The sequence below is a fragment of the Triticum dicoccoides genome, chromosome 6B (genome assembly GCF_002162155.2).
Source record: "Triticum dicoccoides isolate Atlit2015 ecotype Zavitan chromosome 6B, WEW_v2.0, whole genome shotgun sequence".
Taxonomy (NCBI): domain Eukaryota; kingdom Viridiplantae; phylum Streptophyta; class Magnoliopsida; order Poales; family Poaceae; genus Triticum; species Triticum dicoccoides.
This window is the reverse complement of record NC_041391.1, coordinates 486173126-486189727: the sequence shown is the minus strand read 5'-3', so window position 1 is coordinate 486189727 and position 16602 is coordinate 486173126. Positions and strand designations below refer to the sequence as shown.

At 49.4% G+C, this 16602-nt stretch overlaps 3 protein-coding genes across 4 annotated transcripts; 1 reads left to right on the top strand and 2 right to left on the bottom strand.

The window, feature by feature from the left end:
• Positions 1-491: 491 nt before the first annotated feature.
• LOC119323438 lies at positions 492-1764 on the bottom strand. The gene is made up of 2 exons (XM_037597103.1): positions 1168-1764; positions 492-1041 (listed from the first exon to the last, which is right to left on the bottom strand). Exons 1-2 carry the CDS (start codon positions 1513-1515, stop codon positions 634-636), a joined length of 756 nt encoding a protein of 251 aa, XP_037453000.1. The 5' UTR covers positions 1516-1764; the 3' UTR covers positions 492-633.
• A 537-nt stretch (positions 1765-2301) lies between these two features.
• LOC119323437 (protein ROLLING AND ERECT LEAF 2-like) lies at positions 2302-4445 on the top strand. Of its 2 annotated transcripts, none has more exons than XM_037597102.1 (2): positions 2302-2967; positions 3089-4445. In XM_037597102.1, exons 1-2 carry the CDS (start codon positions 2460-2462, stop codon positions 4270-4272), a joined length of 1692 nt encoding a protein of 563 aa, XP_037452999.1. In that variant the 5' UTR covers positions 2302-2459; the 3' UTR covers positions 4273-4445. The 2 variants fall into 2 exon arrangements, with proteins under 2 accessions (XP_037452999.1, XP_037452998.1); XM_037597101.1 differs by having other exon boundaries at positions 3068-4445.
• Positions 4446-4540: 95 nt separating this feature from the next.
• On the bottom strand, positions 4541-12206 carry LOC119323439 (ubiquitin carboxyl-terminal hydrolase 3-like). Its single transcript, XM_037597104.1, has 9 exons — positions 12033-12206; positions 11770-11901; positions 11621-11674; positions 6639-6744; positions 5822-5880; positions 5659-5733; positions 5372-5420; positions 5200-5276; positions 4541-4822 (listed from the first exon to the last, which is right to left on the bottom strand). Exons 1-9 carry the CDS (start codon positions 12081-12083, stop codon positions 4739-4741), a joined length of 687 nt encoding a protein of 228 aa, XP_037453001.1. The 5' UTR covers positions 12084-12206; the 3' UTR covers positions 4541-4738.
• Positions 12207-16602: the final 4396 nt, after the last annotated feature.

The window sequence follows — 16602 nt, the reverse complement described above, 5'->3', positions numbered from 1 at the left end:
AGGGTCGTGATGCAGCCGCCTAATTCTCCGGATACTAATGGGTTAGACCTTGGCATCTTCAACTCTCTTCAGTCCGTATTTGAAAAGAAGATGCCACAAAATCTTCATGAGATTCTCACGAAAGTGGATGAGACATGGGATGAGCATGATGCAAACAAGTCCAACCGTGTGTTCCTTACCCATCAGGCTGTCATGCGGGAAATACTAAGGCACAAGGGCTCCATAGACTATGATCTTCCTCACCTAAAAAAGAGGTCTTTTGAGAGGAGGGGGATCCGCACGCGTAGGCTACCATGCGAGCCCGAGGTTGTAGCTATGGCGCTTGAGTATGTCAATTCCGAGCAGATTTGAATGTATTGCAATGTGTAATGCAATCGTCTCTTTTGGTTTAATGTAACTCTATTTTATGTTATGGCATGCAAGAGTTTAAAACATGCAACTGCACGCAGATGTTCATTCTTACTTGCAACATCATTAAACTTAAAACACAGTTAAATTTAAATACTTCGGACGGCAAACCAAGCTTCCATCATTCATGCGAAAAGTCCAACATGCAGATGCATGCAAATATTCAGTCTTACATGCAAAATCATCAAACTTAAAACAGGTCAACTCTCATGCTACCATCCTGTTTCACATCTCTTCCTTTTGTTTTTTCTTTTCAATTGCTTCCAGCCGCCTCTTCATATAGTTCATCATTGCATCAAGACCAGGGCGCGTGCACGAACCTAGCATTTCAGGTGTTATTATCACTTCTTCTTCATCCAAGGCCAACATCCATCTTGGCCGAGGAAAGCCATTGCCCACAGACCCTGTCGATCTTGGCCGAGCGAAGCGCTCCTTCATGGCACGGACACGCGCGACCCGGCCGACGAACTCCACGACCGCGTCAAGCAACGCAGCGAAGCCATCCTCCTCCTCCATGCCGTTCATACCCGCGACCCGGTCGACGAACGCCGCGACCGCGTCGACGAGCGCATCAACGTCGTTCATGAGAGCCTCCACCTTGTGCAGCAGCGCGCCAAGGTCCGGACCCATGCCCTGCGCGAAGCCATGTTGTAAGAACAAATCACGCCATGTTGGCCGGGGAAAAATACCATGGGCGTCCGAACTGCACCGGCTAGCATGCATCAACATGACAAGCATAAATAAACCATGAACACTTACCTGAGTACCCCGAGTCGCATCACCAACGACGAGCTCTGCGTGCGCTGGCACCTCCAAGCCGAGCTCCGCCTGGGTCTCCGCGTCAGGATCGACCTCGACGCCATGCTCGACGAGCGCCCCATCGTCGACGCCGAGCTCTGCGTGCCCACCAACGACGAGGTCGGGCGGCGGCGCATCCAAGCCCCGCCCCGCCTGGGTCTCCGCGTTAGGATCGACCTCGACGGCGTGCTGCGCCAGCGCCACGTCGTCCACGCCTACCTCCGCCGCAGTATGGACGACGTGATGCAGCGCATCCTCTCGCCGGCGGCGGCGAAGCCCCGTTTTCTCCGTCTTCGGTCGCGGCGGCATGCTCGCAAGCTGTCGCGTGGGTGGCCGCGGCGTGCTGGTAGCGCTCGCGTCTGTTCGTGCTTCTGCGGGGTGGAGTACTAGTATTGCGGGGTGGAGTAGTATTAGTAATAGCCCATCTGCATGCAAGCTATACGCCAGCAGCTTTGAATTGATTGCGCTTTGGGAAGACGCAGCGCCTTCACTTTTTGCATGGCGCCCGAGGGAGCGGCCCTGTAAATGTGGTACGAGCGTGCGGCACCGAGGGGACCTAAAAACCCGGACGGAGGTAGTAGTAGCTACACAAGAGTACATTACCCGAGAGTGGAGAGCCCGGATGTTCTTTGTGAGCCATGGCAATACGCTCCACGCGTCCATCTAAAGTTATGTAAAGCGCGCGCATTTCGTCCGTCTACGTACACAGCACTCGCACTATCGAACCGACACTGAATCAGCAAAAATGAAGACCGGGAGATATATAGTGCGTGTCTGCATACACTCACTCCGCTCTCCAAAGCGCGCCAAATAATTAAGCAGCAGCAGCGGTATACGTGGCCGCGAGCTTCTGGTGTACCAACCAAACCCCCGAAATACATCCGAACATTTCCCTCAAAAAATAAAAAAATACATCCGAACAAGCTAAACGCGCGCTCCTTTCTTCCTTTCCACTTTCCTTAGCAGTATCATTCTCCTCCCTTCCCAGCTTTGCCTTTCGCCTCTCTTTTGCTGACTGATGATCGTTCATAAACAACAACGCGCCACCCCGCCGACCGATAACCACGTCCCTCTAGCCTTCGACTAACGCACAATACCACAGCTATATATCGCGATGCCTACTTAACCTCCCGAGCTGCCATCAGTCGCGCCGATCATAATAGGTCTCACTCTCACTCCCGTCGATCGAGAGCCTCCTCCTCCATCCACTCCTCCACGGCAACTACTACGTACTCGCGAAGCCAACGCGGGCAATGGGGATGGCGTGGTCGCGCCAGCAGGGGGACGCCGCCCGCGCGGCGGCGCGGGAGCACACGAGGCGGTGCAGGGAGCGGCGCCGGCTCATGAGGGAGGTCGTGCGGGCGCGGCGCCAGCTCGCCGCCTCGCACGCCGGGTACCTCGGCTCGCTCGGCCTCGTGGCGTCCGCGCTCACCCACTTCGCGCTCGGCGAGCCGCTCCCCGTGTCCGACCACACCCCGCCCGCCGTGCTCGTGCACCGCCCGGTCCCCGCCCCCTCCACGCCGCCGCCGCTCCTCCGCTCCATCCAGCCGGTGCAGCAGGACGGTGCTGCCGCTGCCGAGCCGCCTCCCGCCGCCGCCCGGACGGAGAGCGGCGTCGTTGGCGGAGAGGACCTGCGGGTGGCGGTGAGGCACCGGAGCCTCGCGGAGGTCGCCGCGGGGCTGGAGGAGTACTTCCTCAGGGCTAGCGCTGCCGGCGACCCGGTGTCGAAACTCCTCGAGGCCAACAGCGCCGAGTACAGTGGTGAGCCACCCTGCTGCCTGAGTGTCTCTCGCGCACTCCCCTCCGCCTCCACTTGCTGCGGCAGTGCACGTGTGGAACATTCAAAGCTGACATTTAACAGTGCATGTGAAATATTCTGCAGGTGTACCGAGCAGCTTCTTTGGCGTGCTTTGCTGCATTTCGTCGTCGTCGTCGCCGTCTGTTTCGCACGACCGGATCGACAGCATGCACGACCGGATCGGCAAGCGGCATAGCTCTACACTGCAGCAGCTCATGGTCTGGGAGAAGAAGCTGTACAAGGAGGTGAAAGCGAGGGAGCGGCTGCAGATCCATCACGACAAGAAGCTGACGGCGCTCCGGGACCAGGAGTACAGCAGGAAGGTCAACGTGGACATCCAGAAGCTCAAGGGCGCGTGGGACAGGGCGCGCGCTCAGCTCGCCACGGCGTCCGAGGCCGCGCACGCCAGCTCCGCGGCCATCTCCGAGCTCCGGGACACCCACCTCGCGCGCCAGGTGCTGGGGCTCTGCCACGCCACGCGCGACATGTGGAAGGCCATGCGCCAGCACCACGAGGCGCAGGGCCTGATCGCGCAGCAGCTGCGCGGGCTCAGCGGCCGGACGTCCATGGACGCGACCACGGAGATCCAGCACGGGGCAACGCGGGCGCTCGAGGCCGCCATGTCGGCCTGGTGCGCCGCCCTGGGCCACCTGGCCAAGCACCAGCGCGACTACGTCGCCGCCCTGCACGGCTGGCTCAAGCTGACGCTGGCGCCGACGGACGGCGCCCCGGCCTCCCCCGTCGCCGCGGAGCTCGCCGCCTTCGTCGACCGGTGGAGGCAGGCGCTGGACGGCGTGCACTGCGCCGAGGTGCTCAAGTCCATCAAGAACTTCGCCGGCGCCACCCACGCGCTGTACGCGCACCAGGGCGACGAGCTTCGGGCGGCGCGCCGCGTCGCGCAGTGCACCCGCGAGCTGGACCGCAAGTCCCGGATGCTGCGGCAGGTGGAGAAGAGCCACTACGACTCGTACGCGCCGGCGGGGTTCGCGCTGTGGAACCGGGGGAGGCACTGGATGGACCACGACATGCGACAGGTGCACCACGCGCACAACGAGGTGGTGCAGCGCAAGGAGGAGATCGACGCGTGCCGGAGGAAGCTCGAGGGCGAGATGAAGAGGCACGCCATGGCCATCGACGCCACCAGGTCCTCGGCGGTCGCCGGCGTGCAGAGGACGCTGCCGGCGGTGTTCCAGGCCATGGCCACGTTCTCGGCGTCGCTTGCCACCGCTCTCGACGCGGTGTGCAGACATGGCAGCGATGTGCACTAGTCGCATACAGTGCATACTACGTTCATTTTGGGGAGATTTCTTTTCTATACGTAAGATGGAAGTTCTTGTAGGATTTTCAAAGAAATGAGACAGCAAAACAGAGATAACTGAGTTGTGACTTCTTTTTCATGACTGTTTCAACTGGATTTTATGGCATAACTATAATTTGTGTATTTGCGTAGAAATGTATTCCCTCGTCTTGCGTCTCAAACTGCCGTCGGTTTGACAGGAATAAGATCGATAAAAGGCACCAAAAGTATAGTACACATTTTTCAATCCAGCAACTAACTCCTTTTTTATTTCTGATACAAAAGCCAGAAGACAAAGACATAACTTTTGTGCAAAGAGCACAGTTTACTTTTAGGCAACAAGTCTCTGTTTTTCCGACGGGCTATGCTGACTATCAGGCACCAGCCCATTAGAATGGAAAAGACCAAACCTATCCATTCCACCTTACATCACCGATTCACTGTTTTGAAAGAACCATGACGTTGAAGTTCAACGAGTTAGGGTTTGTCGCAATTCTGGCCTTGATGACTTTTGCAGCATCCTGGGAACAGATTTAAAAAAAATCCACGGTTATCAATGAAAAATATAGAGGGAATCAACCAAATCCAGAATTTAAACCACTACAATGAAGGCATCAGAAAAGATGAGGAAATGTTTGCTGAACAGCAAGCTTAATACCGAGCATATTTTACTAATTTAGGATGTACCAATGTGAAGACATAATTTACAACTTCCATTTACAAATGAAAAAACAGTGACAAGCTTTTTGATAAAACAAACAGCCAACAGGACAATAGAAAAAGCAACATAATATCGGAAATCCTAAAAATCTGAAATCAGATTTGTCACAGTCCAATAATATAAGCACTCTTTTATGTCATATAAGTATAAAATAGAAGATGGGGACGAATATTTGACCTGCAGCAAGGTCTCAGGTGATGAAGGGCCATGAGATATCGGTTTTGATTTTCGTCCATCAAGCTCATAAAGTTCACCTGTTGCATGCCAAAACAAATTACATATTTGTTAGCCAACAGATAACTACTGCCAATAATATTTTAGTATTAAAGTAGGCTAGTGTGCTACCTACCATCAACACAGGAGAAACAGACAAAATGTTCATTCACCTCAACGTTTACCTGCACAAGGAAGACAATTGGTAAAAGGCGCACATTCCAACCTCAAATTTGAGGATAGCTTTGATATGAACGTATTTCCTACCATCACTATTTTGGACAAGGCAAATCGCCCTAAAGGCCCATTTAAACTTATTTTTCCACAACTGAAGTGTGGTACTATCATAATGTAATTGGTTATTCCTTGCAAAGCCGAGTATATTTAGTGGACAATCAATAAGAATGGGATGAGAGTGGTTACGTCAGTGTCACCAGCAGTAGCAGCAACAGAATGAGCACCCTCCATCTCATCATCCTCCTCGAGAAAGACAGCACGCTAAAGATAGCAAACATGTTGTGCATGAGGATAATACATAAGTTCATTATGGAGATATCAATGAATTTATCTATTTCCAGATACTAACCTGAACTGGATCCATATCAGCTGTTTGTTTATAAAACCTATCAAAATAAGATCCCTCAACTGCAAAGAAGAAAGGAGTCAATAAACCTTGCTACAGGTCAAAGTAGCCAGAATCCAAACCTAAAGTAGCCATGTGATACGTTTGTGTTTAAGCTTGTTAAACAGGTGCATGACATCTAAAAAAAGGTCAGGGGTAAACACTAAATAGAATAAACTATTGGAGCAACTCTAAAGCAACCAAATGCATATATATTAGCAGATGCGTTTAATGTGCTAGAAAGTTAGATCGGGATATGAACTATTGAGTTGGGTATATGCTGAAAATCATGTGAAATAGTCATAAAACTCATTACTCCCTCCGATCGATATTACTTGTTGCTGAAATTGATGTATCTAGACGTATTTCAGTGCTAGATACATCCGTTTGAGCGACAAGTAATATGGATCGGAGGGAGTACTATTTCTTCTTTTACATTTGCTGATCATCTACTCTCAGTTCTCAACAAAGTCAAGCCACTTTCACTACATCCTATGTAACTTTTTGCCCGTTTTAGTAAAAGCAGCAAAATGGGGGATGCTTTGAAGTTCAAAAACCAGGTGCAACTAATTTATATTATGACCAAACCAAGCAGAGTGTTGGATGCTTACCATATTGTTTGGGACTACTTGAAAAAATATTGAATCACTGAGAAAGCATCACTTGATTAAAGTTTTTCTGTCTATTGGATTGTTGCTAACTGGCAGCTTTCCTTCTGTGCAATAGTAGCCCATAGAATGCAGCGCATTATCTAAGTGTAATGAAAAGTCGCAACAATTACCCAGCTTGATGTCGGATGCAGCATTCCCTATTGCATGAATAACACCAACTGTTCCACAAGCGTTGCCAACAGTCTGTTTTGTAAAGTACACCTTCTCGCTTGAATCCTACATACCAAGTTAAAGTTATTGGATTAGAAAGGTAAACCTTATCTGCATACACCCCACCACTTGATAATATTTTTCCCACCAAAACAGATCTAAATATTTGAACATGTGCTCAAGTTCCAGTGACCTGCAAACTAATGTTCAGTTTGACATCATGCACAAGTGAAATAAAAGAGAATTTGGATCTATCTACTGTTTACTGGCACTCTCAACATGCAGGATAGATCAAGAAAATAATACAGGCAAGACCCTATAAAGAGGAATCAAGGGTGAAACATTGTTTACTGAATAACACGCTGAAAAATGCAATATAGACAGGGTATCAAAAAGCCTCCGGTGACGTGAAATATGATTGGCAGAATAAAGGCTTGATTTGTGGTTGCTGAACTGTTAAGTGTTGTGCCTATTTAACAATCCGTTGTAGAAAATTAGCCACAAAAGCAGACAAAAGAGGATCAAACAGACACTAAAATAAGTAAAACCACAAAGCGAGACAAAAAGATTATGGTAATCCACAACAATGCCAAACATGGCCAAGATATGTTGTGTTTGATTATGCATTCTCTCTCTGAAGGCTATGGTGCAAAACTAAGCAACAGTACACACAGGTGACCAACATAGCAATCATTGTAGCTTGGATAAATGTCATGCCACACTTCATATATGTGGTAAGTTGGCAAGTTACCAAATATTAGTAAGGCACAATGCACACAGGCTCAAAAGAATAATATCCTTATCCTAATCTGTTGTAGCACATCTAACTCGAGTATGGCAAACAAAGTGTTTTCAACCTAAAATGCCTATAATTTATGTGATTGCAGAATAACTAGGATAATGGCTTGATTAAATTGTAAAGTCAACATATACATTATACGACTCAGAACAATAGTACGTATGGTTGCACTCAAAGCATTTATAATTCAACCCATAACAAAAACTAAGCACTCAGTTCCATCCAAAATAATCTCTAAAGCAGGCCACTTATGCTTTGGTTGAGCACACATGATCCAGATTTCAGATTACAGATTTCATTGTCATACACTTATACCTGTAATATAACTCCGCCTATGTTGTCTCAACATAGCCGGTCCCAAGCCCGGGTAAAGGAGGAGGGTTGTGATAGGCTTGGCGAGCCAACGTAAAAACTCAGCCACTCTTATGGAGATGAAACCCAAAAGATTTTCGTTGGGGCGTAACCCTCTCAGCGACGCGCCACATCGGAACCCGGGTGTGGTGGAAAATGGGCAAGGGCCGGGCCGTCACCCCCCAAGTGGCGCGCCGTATCTTGATCCGGATACGGTGGCAAGTGAGCGAGGATCGGGTCGTCGCATCCTTAGTGGCGCGCTACATCGGCGCCCGGATGTAGTGGAAAATGAGCAAGGGTCTTCGCATTTGACTCGACGAGTGCGAAGGGTAAGGAAGCTAGCCGAGCCTAGGAGGATTCGCTTAGGTAGCTGGAACGTAGGGTCTCTGACAGGGAAGCTTCGGGAGCTAGTTGATGCAGCAGTGAGGAGAGGTGTTGATATCCTTTGCGTCCAAGAAACCAAATGGAGAGGACAGAAGGCGAAGGAGGTGGAGGATACCGGCTTCAAGCTGTGGTACACGGGGACGGCTGCAAACAGAAATGGCGTAGGCATCTTGATCAACAAGAGCCTCAAGTATGGAGTGGTAGACGTCAGGAGACGTGGGGACCGGATTATCCTGGTCAAGCTGGTAGCTGAGGACTTGGTTCTCAATGTTATCAGCGCATATGCCCCGCAAGTAGGCCACAATGAGAACACCAAGAGGGAGTTCTGGGAAGGCTTGGAAGACATGGTTAGGAGTGTACCGATTGGTGAGAAGCTCTTCATAGGAGGACCTCAATGGCCACGTGGGTACATCTAACACAGGTTTTGAAGGGGCGCATGGGGGCTTTGGCTATGGCATCAGGAATCAAGAAGGAGAAGATGTCTTAAGCTTTGCTCTAGCCTACAACATGATTGTAGCTAACACCCTCTTTAGAAAGAGAGAATCACATCTGGTGACTTTTAGTAGTGGCCAACACTCTAGCCAGATTGATTTCATCCTCTCGAGAAGAGAAGATAGGCGTGCGTGCCTAGACTGTAAGGTGATACCTGGGGAGAGTGTTGTACCCCAGCATAAGCTGGTGGTTGCTGACTTCCGCTTTCGGAGTCGTGTCCAGCGGGATAGGCGTGCCAAGGTCGCTAGAACGAAGTGGTGGAAGCTCAAGGGGGAGGTAGCTCAGGTGTTCAAGGAGAGGGTATTTAAGGAGGGCCCTTGGGAGGAAGGAGGGGATGCGGGCAATGTGTGGATGAAGATGGCGACTTGCATTCGTAAGGTGGCCTCGGAGGAGTTTGGAGTGTCCAGGGGAAGGAGACGCGAAGATAAGGATACCTGGTGGTGGAATGATGATGTCCAGAAGGCGCTTAAAGAGAAGAAAGATTGCTTCAGACGCCTATACCTGGATAGGAGTGCAGACAACATAGAGAAGTACAAGATGGCGAAGAAGGCCGCAAAGCGAGCTGTTGGTGAAGCAAGGGGTCGGGCATATGAGGACCTCTACCAACGGTTAGGCACGAAGGAAGGTGAAAGGGACATCTATAAGATGGCTAAGATCCGGGAGAGGAAGACGAGGGATATTGGCCAAGTCAAATGCATCAAGGATGGAGCAGGCCAACTCTTGGTGAAGGACGAAGAGATTAAGCATAGATGGCGGGAGTACTTCGACAAGCTGTTCAATGGGGAGAATGAGAGTTCTACCATTGAACTGAATGACTCCTTTGATGAGACCAGCATGCGTTTTGTGCGGCGCATCCAGGAGTCTGAGGTGAAGGAGGCTTTAAAAAGGATGAAAGGAGGCAAGGCGATGGGCCCTGATTGTATCCCCATTGAGGTGTGGAAAGGTCTCGGGGACATAGCGATAGTATGGCTAACCAAGCTTTTCAACCTCATTTTTCGGGCAAACAAGATGCCAAAAGAATGGAGACGGAGTATATTAGTACCAATCTTCAAGAACAAGGGGGATGTTCAGAGTTGTACTAATTACCGTGGAATTAAGCTGATGAGCCATACAATGAAGCTATGGGAGAGAGTCATTGAGCACCGCTTAAGAAGAATGACAAGCGTGACCAAAAATCAGTTTGGTTTCATGCCTGGGAGGTCGACCATGGAAGCCATTTTCTTGGTACGACAACTTATGGAGAGATATAGGGAGCATAAGAAGGACTTGCATATGGTGTTCATTGACTTGGAGAAGGCCTATGATAAGATACCGCGGAATGTCATGTGGTGGGCCTTGGAGAAACACAAAGTCCCAGCAAAGTACATTACCCTCATGAAGGACATGTACAATAATGTTGTGACAAGTGTTCGAACAAGTGATGTCGACACCGATGACTTCCCGATTAAGATAGGACTGCATCAGGGGTCAGCTTTGAGCTCTTTTTGCATTGGTGATGGATGAGGTCACAAGGGGTATACAAGGAGATATCCCATGGTGTATGCTCTTTGCGGATGATGTGGTGCTAGTTGACGATAGTCGGATGGGGGTAAATAGGAAGTTAGAGTTATGGAGACAAACCTTGGAATCGAAAGGGTTTAGGCTTAGTAGAACTAAAACCGAGTACATGATGTGCGGTTTCAGTACTACTAGCTGTGAGGAGGAGGAGGTTAGCCTTGATGGCCAGGTGGTACCTCGGAAGGACACCTTTCGGTATTTGGGGTCAATGTTGCAGGAGGATGGGGGTATTGATGAAGATGTGAACCATCGAATCAAAGCCGGATGGATGAAGTGGCGCCAAGCTTCTGGCATTCTCTGTGACAAGAGAGTGCCACAAAAGCTAAAAGGCAAGTTCTACAGGACGGCGGTTCGACCCGCAATGTTGTATAGCGCGGAGTGTTGGCCGACTAAAAGGCGACATGTTCAACAGTTAGGTGTGGCGGAGATGCGTATGTTGAGATGGATGTGTGGCCACACGAGGAAGGATCGAGTCCGGAATGATGATATACGAGATAGAGTTGGGGTAGCACCAATTGAGGAGAAGCTTGTCCAACATCGTTTGAGATGGTTTGGGCATATTCAGCGCAGGCCTCCAGAAGCTCCAGTGCATAGCGGACGGCTAAAGCGTGCGGAGAATGTCAAGAGAGGGCGGGGTCGACCGATTTTGACATGGGAGGAGTCCGTTAAGAGAGACCTGAAGGATTGGAGTATCGACAAAGAGCTAGCTATGGACAGGGGTGCGTGGAAGCTTGCTATCCATGTGCCAGAGCCATGAGTTGGTTGCGAGATCTTATGGGTTTCACCTCTAGCCTACCCCAACTTGTTTGGGACTAAAGGCTTTGTTGTTGTTGTTGTTGTTGTTACACTTATACCTGTAATATCAACAACAGAATAATGTGCCAGACTGTGGGTAGAGGGAAAGATCACAACTCAACAAGGCAAAAAATTCATAAACAACAACTGTTTGGTAAAATAGAAACAATAATTACCAAGATCAGCATTTTTCTGGACCTCTGCAACAGTACAACATAAAAGAAGAAGGCATTATCATAATGTTGTTGTAACACGATATTGTACAAGAAACATTCGCACCGCGGAACCAAGACTCTATTTCAGACAGCAGAGGGCCTATACTACCCCCACAGAGATATTTAACCAAAAAATAATAAAAATAAAATCCCTTCGGTGACAAACATCTGGTTAACAAAAGACCCTACCTCAAGTTGGAAGGTATGCTAGCAAGATAGTTAAACTGGACCTTCTCTACCTAGGCACCGATCTAGCGTTAAAGGAGCACACCGTTGATGAAACATTCAGTCGAACACAATGGGTGCACTATGGAGGAACAAAAAGTAAACAGAACAAACACAGCCGTACCTTGCCCCCTGCGGTCGAGGTGGCAGAAGCATCGTATTCCTCCACCTTCTCATCCTGCTCGCCCCGGAAAGCAACAAACCCATCTCAATTTCACATCGCATAATCGAAAGCGAAGAAGACCTCTCGAGGGAGATCACGAGGGATTTTACCAGGGAGGTGAGCGGGTAGAGGAAGATGACGGCGAGGACGGGCTGGGGCACCATGGCGAGCAACTCGTCGTCGAGGCCGTAGACGTCGCAGAACTGCGCCTCCCCCTCGGTGACTCCCAGTCCCCAGATGAACTGCAAGCATCAGCGCCACCCCGCGGCGGAAGCGCCATCTGTGAGCGAGGGCGCGCCCGAAACGAAAGGGAAGCAAAACCCTAGCACCGGGTGAGCCGGGGTGGGGTGAGGGGGGAGGAGGCCGTGCTCACCTGGTTCATGACGTCGGGGTTGGCCTCGAGCGGGATCCATCGCTTCCCCATCTTCTCTCGGCGCGCGTAGGAAGAAGAAGAGAGCCTGGCGACTAGAGAGGAGAGGCGGGGCGGCGCGTGGGCAGATTGGTGTGCGCTGCGCGGCGAAGCGGGGGCGCAGGTGGCGTCTGTTGACTGTGGTACAGCAGCAACTTTCAGTCCGAGCGCATCTACTCGTGGGCGGTGGATCCTATGGGCATGTTTGGTTGTATCGGTCCCAACTATGGCCATGGGCCAGGCCCGGCCTGGCCGGGCCTAAAAAAAGCACACGGCAGAAAACGTAGGCCCAGGCCCTCCAAGGCCCTATCATCGGGCCTACTTTTCAAGCCCAAGCCCGGCCCATCTGGTTAAAAGCCCTTAGGGCTTAGGGCCATGGGCCGGGCCTCTTCCTTAAAATGCCAATATGCCAAGTCCAAGCCCGTCCAGGCCCTGCTGGTGGGCTCAACACTTAGGCCCAAGCCCGGCCCACGAGCAAGCCCATCGGGTCTAGGCCTTGGATTTTAGGGCCTGACCTGAGTGGGCCGACAGGGCCGGGCCTGAGATGGCCAGGACTAGTCCCAACCCCGCGCGAGAAGGAAGAGGCTTGATTGTCTGGTTTGATTGTTTGTTGGATTGCATCGCACGCTTTTTAAAACAACTCAGAGTCTGGCTCGGTGGAAACGCTCGGATCGGCAGTTTCTCGCGAGTCAGGCTGAGTGGGGCGCGAGGTCGCACGGATGGGTGCGACGCGAGAGAGGGAATGGCGGGAGATGGGAAATCTGGTGCGCCGTCCCGACGCTAAATCTAGCCTCACCCTCCTTTCACTCGCTCACTCATAGCCACTACCCCCATTTCTTTCCTACTGCCTCAACACCGGCGGCGGCTGCGATTTGAGATTTGCGCTAGCGACAATGGCGGCGGCGGCATTTGCGGCGGATCTGATACTCCCCTTGCTGTTGGCCACCGTCAGGTCGATGATACGTCCATTTTGCATCATGCTTTTATATCAATATTTATTGCATTATGGGTTGTTATTACACGTTATATCACAATACTTATGCTTTTTCTCTTTTATTTTATAAGGTTTATATTAAGAGGGAGAATGTCGGGCCCTGTTCTGGAAAGGAACAAATATTAGAGATCTGTTTTGCATAACTCCAAAAGTGCTGAAACTTACGGAAATCAGTTTTGAAATATATAAAAAAATATTGGGCGAAGAAAGCACCAGAGGGGGCCACCAGTCAGCCACGAGGGTGGAGGGCGCGCCCTACCCCCTTGGGTGCGCCCCCTACCTCGTGGGCCCCCTAGCAGGCCTCCGACTCCCATCTTCTGCTATATGGTGTCTTTTGCCCTGGAAAAAATCAGAGAGAAGTTTTCGGGACGAAGCGCCGCTGTCTTGAGGCGGAGCCTAGGCAGGACCAATCTAGGGCTCCGGCGGAGCTGTTCTGCCGAGGAAACATCCCTTCGGAAGGGGGAAATCACCGCCATCGTCATCACCATCGATCCTCTCATCGAGAGGGGGTCAATCTCCATCAACATCTTCACCAACACCATCTCCTCTCAAACCATAGTTCATCACTTGTATTTGATCTTTGTCTCAAAATCTCATATTGGTACCTGTGGGTTGCTAGTAGTGTTGATTACTCCTTGTAGTTGATGCTGGTTGGTTTATTCGATGGAAGATCATATGTTTGGATCCTTAATGCTATTCGATACTCCTCTGATTATGAACATGAATATGCTTTGTGAGTAGTTACGTTTGTTCTTAAGGACATGAGAGAAGTCTTGTTATAAGTAATCATGTGAATTTGGTATTTGTTCGATATTTTGATGAGATGTATGTTGTCTCTCCTCTAGTGGTGTTATGTGAACGTCGACTACATGACACTTCACCATGATTTGGGCCTAGGGGAAGGCATTGGGAAGTAATAAGTAGATGATGGGTTGCTAGAGTGACAGAAGGTTAAACCCTGGTTTATGCCTTGCTTCGTAAAGGGCTAATTTTGGATCCATATGTTTCATGCTATGGTTAGGTTCACCTTAATTCTTCTTTCGTAGTTGCGGATGCTTGCGAGAGGGGTTAATCGTAAGTGAGAGGCTTGCCCAAGTAAGGACATCACCCAAGCACCGGTCCACCCACATATCAAATTATCAAAGTAACGAACGTGAATCATATGAGCATGATGGAAACTAGCTTGACAATAATTCCCATGTGTCCTCGGGAGCACTTTGCTTTATATAAGAGTTTGTCCAGGCTTGTTCTTTGCTACAAAAAGGATTGGGCCACCTTGTTGCACCTTGTTTACTCTTGTTACTTGTTTACCTGTTACGAATTACCTTAATACAAAACTATTTGATATCGATATTTTCAGTGCTTGCAGAGAATACCTTACTGAAAACTGCCTATCATTTCCTTCTGCTCCTCGTTGGGTTTGACACTCTTACTTATTAAAAGGACTACGATAGACCCCCTATACTTGTGCATCATCAATCGACCTTGTCTATGCCATGGCTCCCACTACGCCGTCCTCGTCTCCGATGCCGGTAAGCAGCACCCCCCCCTTGTTAGGTCGGTGGTTAAGCCATTGGGCAAGGTGTAGGATCGATTTCCCACTGAACGAACCATCGATGTCGATTAGGTTATGGACGCACGGATGAGGCTAATAATTCATGCAGCAGCACTGATAAGTGTGATTTAGGCATGGGTCATGTTCATGCACCAGATAGTTTCTCGTCGTGCTGGAAGACCTTTGATCCGCTATGGTCCAGTGTTTATCCGGGAACAAGAGAGGATCCATAATCTGAACTACATCTAAAACTGCAATGACGTCGAGGCTCTGTGGATGCTTCGAATGAAAAGAGCACCTTTTGCCAGGCTTGTCGAGACCTTCAGGAGCAGGGGGGCTACTACAATATAACATCAACACCAGTGTGGAAGAGCAAGTGGGCATGTTCCTCCATGTTGTTGGACATAACCAGAGGTTTAGGGTCATTCACAACACGTTCAGTAGATCAATGGAGACCATCTCTAGGTACTTCAAGCAAGTGCTTTTTGTTGTTGGGGAACTTAGAGGAGAGATGATCAGGATACCATCTGCCTAGACTCCACCCAAGATTCGTGGAAGCCCAATATGGTATCCATACTTCAAGGTGAGCATTGACAATATAACACTTTTCATGGATTGATATGCTTGTATTCTTCAAGTTGAGCACTAACACATGCTTGTGATGGTATTCCAGGATTGCATTGGAGCAATAGATTGTACTCATGTCACTGCCAGAGTTCCTAGGTCACAGTCTGCAGCATACAGGGGGAGGAAGCACTACACAAGTCAGAATGTGCTTGTTGCTGTTGACTTTGATCTGAAGTTCACATATGTGCTGGCTGGTTGGGAGGGGTCAGCGCATGATGCTAACATTCTCACTGATAGCATGAGTCGACCTGATGGGATCAACATCCCTGACGACAAGTTCTACCTTGGAGATGTTGGCTATGCATGTCGGTCGAGTATTCTTCCACCATTCAGGAAAACCAGGTACCATCTCAATGAGTTCTCTGGTAGGAACTATCCTAGGACTGCATAGGAGTTGTTTAATCTCAGACACTCCAGACTTAGAGTAACTGTTGAGAGGGTATTTGGAGCTATGAAGAATAGGTTTAAGATCCTGAATCAGAAGTCATTCCACCCATACTCCACTCAGGTTAAGCCTGTTCTTGCTTGTTGCATTCTGCATAACTGGATCCTCCAGTGGGGCTTTGATGAACACGTGCCTGAGGAGGAAGAGGTCAAGCCTGACGATGTTGTTAGCTCTGGCCATGGTGTGGAGGCATTTGACAATGACGCTTGGAAGAACAAAATGTTGGAGTGGGCAGAGGTAATGTGGCTTAACAGAGGTGAGTGTAGGATTTGAAGAAGAAGAAGAAGAAGAAGAAGCAGCAGCAGAAGCAAAAGAAGAGAAAGATGAAGAGGAAGATCTGGTAGCAGCAACACCGATGAACTATCCCCTATTTAGCCAATGGCTCTTAATAATTTGAATTATCATTTGATAGTAGTTAGGATGAACTGTCATTTGTTTAACTAGCTGGCACTACATGTTTAAATTATGTGTGATAAGCTCACCACTAGTTAGAAGTGGTGACAATACCTTATGCATGTTGTAACTAAACACCATGTCATATGTGCGCCTAATGCAATGCGGGCAACCCAAACGCCAGGTCAAAATGGTTTTCTCATGCAACTAAGGAACATGCAGGCAACCAAACTATGTGCATATGGGGTCTTTTTGCCTGCAATCCCTCAAACCAGCTCACTAGAGCCAGACTCGATTGGCAATGTAACCAAACACGCCCTATATGACGCCCGCGAGCGTCATACTATCGCAGCTTCACTGAAGCCAGAGGCGAAATGGGCGGGTCCATTCAACGCGTGTGATCTGCGTTCTGGCTTCGTTTTGTTTTCGTTCGTGATGACTAGAAGCTGGTTTTCTTTTATTATTATTTTTCTGTGTGTTTTTGGGGGGGGGTGGATTTTTATTTTTCAGATTTACTTTT

What these genes read in the sequence shown, in the direction of transcription:
- LOC119323437 (XM_037597101.1), top strand. Translation starts at nt 2,460, where the DNA reads ATGGGGATGGCGTGGTCGCGCCAGCAGGGGGACGCCGCCCGCGCGGCG. An exon ending in CAACAGCGCCGAGTACAGTG is followed by an intron (nt 2,968 to 3,067) that starts GTGAGCCACCCT and finishes GACATTTAACAG; the next exon opens with TGCATGTGAAATATTCTGCA.
- LOC119323438 (XM_037597103.1), bottom strand. Translation starts at nt 1,515, where the DNA reads ATGCCGCCGCGACCGAAGACGGAGAAAACGGGGCTTCGCCGCCGCCGG. An exon ending in ATGCGACTCGGGGTACTCAG is followed by an intron (nt 1,042 to 1,167) that starts GTAAGTGTTCAT and finishes GGCTTCGCGCAG; the next exon opens with GGCATGGGTCCGGACCTTGG.
- LOC119323439 (XM_037597104.1), bottom strand. Translation starts at nt 12,083, where the DNA reads ATGGGGAAGCGATGGATCCCGCTCGAGGCCAACCCCGACGTCATGAAC. An exon ending in TCTACCCGCTCACCTCCCTG is followed by an intron (nt 11,675 to 11,769) that starts GTAAAATCCCTC and finishes CGGGGCGAGCAG; the next exon opens with GATGAGAAGGTGGAGGAATA. An exon ending in CTGATATGGATCCAGTTCAG is followed by an intron (nt 5,734 to 5,821) that starts GTTAGTATCTGG and finishes TGCTATCTTTAG; the next exon opens with CGTGCTGTCTTTCTCGAGGA.